Source organism: Amphiura filiformis, chromosome 17 (genome assembly GCF_039555335.1).
Source record: "Amphiura filiformis chromosome 17, Afil_fr2py, whole genome shotgun sequence".
Taxonomy (NCBI): domain Eukaryota; kingdom Metazoa; phylum Echinodermata; class Ophiuroidea; order Amphilepidida; family Amphiuridae; genus Amphiura; species Amphiura filiformis.
The window spans coordinates 54,195,445-54,200,038 of record NC_092644.1 but is presented as its reverse complement, the minus strand read 5'-3'; the positions used below and the strand labels follow the sequence as shown (position 1 = coordinate 54,200,038).

The 4,594-nt window shown below is 36.9% G+C and overlaps 1 protein-coding gene across 1 annotated transcript; it reads left to right on the top strand.

Annotated features, from left to right (window-relative positions):
* Positions 1-480: 480 nt before the first annotated feature.
* Positions 481-3,593, top strand: LOC140138472 (ficolin-2-like). The gene is made up of 2 exons (XM_072160357.1): positions 481-684; positions 3,189-3,593. Exons 1-2 carry the CDS (start codon positions 600-602, stop codon positions 3,455-3,457), a joined length of 354 nt encoding a protein of 117 aa, XP_072016458.1. The 5' UTR covers positions 481-599; the 3' UTR covers positions 3,458-3,593.
* Positions 3,594-4,594: the final 1,001 nt, after the last annotated feature.

The following is a 4,594-nucleotide window of genomic DNA, read 5'->3' as shown; positions in this document are numbered from 1 at the left end:
ATTGAAATTCTTGGTTGTGAAAAAAAAGTTCACCTACTTAGTGCAATTTTGATTTTGTGCCATATCGGCTATCTTGGATGATTTTTGGCAAATGTCCTCTAAATGCATGATTTCAATGCCTTGGTTTGAAAAAATAAGTTATGCCAGTGACTAGTTAAGTGCCATTTCATAAGAAACCCTTTGATACTTTCACAATATGCTTGTTTCATGTTTGCAAATATGTTAAAATAAAGAAATATATAAAGGTAAATATATGCTTATGCCAATTTTGCTCCCAACTGCTATTTTTGGACCTTGTCATTTTATTTCGTTCCAATGACCGGTCAGAATGGGAAACTTTGATAATTCATAATTCGAAAAGTTTTTGACCGATTTTGACCATTTAACCACCAACATACTTCTGTTGATTAGTTCTACTCAGAAAACAATCTTTTGTAGCAATAGGGTCAACATGAAATTTTGATGGTTATCCCTATTATAAGGCTGGATTTGGTGATCTTGCAGTAGAACATTGGCTTGGCAATGATAACATCTATGCTCTAGTCAACAATGGTAAAACCTACCAGTTGAGGTTAGACTTAAATGATGGCTTTGAGTGGATGTTCGATTTATATGCTTCATTTATCATTGGTGACGAGGGAAGTGACTACGCATTGACGCTTGGAGCGGATATTGATGGAGGAGGTAAGGGCAAGAATTGTGCAATTTATGTTCGTTATCGAACGCTCATTGAACCCAGGCATTGAGCCATTACATAACATCATTGTTACGTGGCTCGCTTCGCTCAACTTGCGAGCGAATGCAGCGTGCTCGACACCGCCTGCAACATGTCACCATTCCTGTTTCCTAAACTTTATTTTGTGTACGTTTTTATATGCAAGAGGTAGATATAGAAAATAAATAACTTTTCTGACGGAGGTACGAAGGAAGAAAATGTCTGTATGTTGGCGGGTGCGTGCGTGCATGTATTATATGATTCGTTTTAATCATTGGTAACGAGCGGTAACGAGGGAAGTGACCCGGGGGGGGGCACTCACATGTTAAGGTGGTACGGGTATGTGCGGCGCTCAAGGGTTCCTTTTTCAGGCTCTCCGGCAGTTCCTTAAGCCCCACATTTGGATCTGCCCCAGTTCTTTGAGCCTCAAACTCTGACAATTGTAGCTCTTTAAGGCGATATAATACCCCGATTTTCATCAGTACCCCTCTTCTTTTTTTTCTTGCAAATTTATTAAGTACATATATATGTTTATCACCTCATGTCCTGAACTTATAAAATATATCTACATATAAAGTGAATTTCAACAATTTTAGTAAGTCATTTTAGCCCTATATATTTTTTGTTTACTGTAACCTAGTAACTCAGATCTGTGTTTCATAACAAACCATAATTTATTCTTTTGAAAATGTTCAAGTAGGGTACATGAATAGAATACATTAAATCCTTTGTTATACTCTCTATAGAAAATCTATAGTGGTGTATGCAAAATACCTACCATGATATAACACTGAATAAATTAAATAAACACTTATACAATGGATGCATAGTCATTAGTTGTTAGGAGAAGAAAAGGCTATTAGGTCACCGTATGTCAGGTTATAGGTCAATTGGTTCAGGTCAAATTTAAGCATCAATTTTGAATACACATGTGAGAGTCTGTGATATCATATGAGGCATAATTTTGATATTCTGTCTTTAACTGGATATATATCGAGAAGTGCATGGTGGATATACTAATATACCTTGGGTTGTAAATGGTGAGTACAATTTAGAATGCCTAGTTTAGACGGATTTCACAAATAAATATAAAATAGTTACCAAAATCACAAAACTTAAGCTTACGGAAAACTACCCAATATGGTTGTATAGGTGACAAGAAATACAATTTTTTCATCATTGCTGTAGTATGGTTGTTGTAACCTGTTACCTATGGCTTAATTAAGTTTCAGTGCAATAATGTCGCAAGTTAAAAATGCAAAATATAGCTCAACATTGAAAATAGAAGCATTTTAACCAGTTCCTTTTTGATAGTTGTGGAGCACCAAGTTCATGAAGTCATAAAAGAAATCAGGAACCACTTATTCCCATTTTACATATCAACTTTATTTCCCTAATGTGTTAGCAACACATATCCAAAATTTTAACGAAATCCGTTGATAGTAAGCTTTCCAAAATGAAGTGAATTTAAATCATCAGTGATGTACCTCCTTTTGGCTTCTATCTGTAACAGCATGTAAGCTACATTGATACCGATACCACCAATAAAACGAGAAGATTTGCCCTTCATTTTGCATACCACTTTGTCCAATTTTTTTTGTAATTTCTTCACAAAATGCAAAAAATGCAAACAAAAAACAATGGGTGTAGTACCCCCTTAAGCTCAAATTTGGAAATAATTTAGAAATTTTTAGCTCAACAGCCTATAATTTGGCCCTAATTTCAGTTCTTCAAGCCCCTATTTTGCCCGAAAATCAGTTCTTAACTCCCAAAGTTCGGCGCTCCGCGCCGCACACCCCTACCAAAATTTAAGTTGAGTGCACCCCCCCCCCCGGGGAAGTGACTTCACTTTGACGCTTGGATTTGATATTGATGGAGGACAAGTCAGTGGTGTAACTGGGGGGGGGGGGGCAAAATGGCATACGTCTGTATTGTTACATCACATTGATATTGCTAAAAGGGATGGGTGTTTTGTGTGTGTGTAGGGTGGTGCGATCGCGGGGTGAGCGTGTATGTGCGCCATGTGGCCATGTGGATATTGGTTTAAGTGTTTGTGTGTGTGTGGTGGGGGGGTGTGGGGGTGTGTGTGTGGGGGGGTGTGTGTGTAGAATGTGGGTGCGTGTATGCCATATTGATCTGCAGAGGCAACTAAGGTGTAGGCCTTACATCGGAGTTTGACACACTGGCCTATTGATAGACTATTGATGATGATCATACCATGATGAACTACAACCCAGAACAACAACAAACTCTCGCATATACCAGTTGGCACGTCGAAACTCGAACTCGAAACTCGAACTTGAAACTCGAAACTCGAAACTCGAAACTCGAACTTGAAACTCGAAAATTGTAACTCGATACTCGATAAAAAGTAACACTCGTTGGCACGGGTGTATGTAAACTACGAAAATTGGACACTACTGATTACCTGAATAACTGACAATAATCCTGTATTTCTTGATTTTTTTTCCAGCGGGAAATGCGATGAATTTTCAAAATAACCAAGCTTTTTCAACTCACGATGACGATAATGATGGGACAACCAACGATTGTGTCGATTTATACAAAGGTGGTTGGTGGTATGGGAATGCGAATAACAACTGCCATGAAGCCAACTTGAATGGTCTTTATCTTAAAGGGGCTTACACTCCTCAGGATTATACGGGTATTGACTATATGTCGTGGAAGGGTTATCATTATTCATTAGCTGCAACGGAGATGAAGGTGCGCCCAGCTCCTTAAAATTAATGCCGTAAGGGCTCGGATAGCGACATTTGCACAGTATTTTTGTGGGATCTGAGAAGACACCAGGCACCCAAAATTACATTCTGAATACGAGGAATATACTTCTGATATCAAATAATTGGATTTTATGAAATTTGCGATATATTACAAATTTTATGACAAATTATTTTTAAAAAATGATATTTTTGATATTTACAATTACTCGAAGTAAACTTTATAAATCGAATGTGTATGTAGTTGGGATGAAAAGCCATCCATCATATGAAACTTTGGACTTTTGTATTGACGATATACAGTTTTTCCCAAAATGGCTTTAAATGTTTAGGTGTTTTTGGAAAAATATATATATCTTCAATACGAAAGTACACAATTTTCATATGGTGGACGGCTTTTCATCCCAGCTATATGCACTTGACTTTAAGTACATATCATTAGATTTGTCAAATTTACTTACAGGCTGTTAAATATCAAAAATATAAAAATGATCAATTTTTAATAATTTTCCACCAAATTTGTATTATATCGCGAATTAAAAAAAATCAAAATTATAAAGGACACATTCATCGTATTCATGATGTAATTTGGTGTGTCTGATACTTTAATGTGCAAACAGGCTCCTCAAAAAAATACTGTGTAAAGGTGGGCGACCAACCCCTTAACGACAATAACGAGGCTAGTTATTGCAGTGGTGTCAGTCCGTCATGAAGTAGCACTAGAACTCTGGCCATAGTATCCGTTTTTACTTCCACTAGGGCCAGAGGCACTTACATTAAAAAAATTGTTGGAGATGGTTGAACGCAACAGAACAAATAAATGATGAAAATTGACCTTTTCATTGTGTTCGTGGGTCACCGCAAGAGCTGTAAAATTCCATTTGAAAAACATATTTTCATATTTATGCACACTTTCCTACCTATTTAAATGAACCTCAATATTGACCATCATATTGTACCCATTTGTGTTACCTTCAATTCGACGATTCGATTTGCCGTGAAAACGCTTGCATTTACTTGGAGGGAATTGTTCGGTTCTTCCGTTATTTACATCATTGGCATCATTTGACCTTTCATGTGACTTTTTCCATTTGCAACAATCTTCCCTATAATTGAAGACCGAATTGAAAAGACTAGTTTG

What these genes read in the sequence shown, in the direction of transcription:
- LOC140138472 (XM_072160357.1), top strand. Translation starts at nt 600, where the DNA reads ATGTTCGATTTATATGCTTCATTTATCATTGGTGACGAGGGAAGTGAC. An exon ending in AGCGGATATTGATGGAGGAG is followed by an intron (nt 685 to 3,188) that starts GTAAGGGCAAGA and finishes TTTTTTTTCCAG; the next exon opens with CGGGAAATGCGATGAATTTT.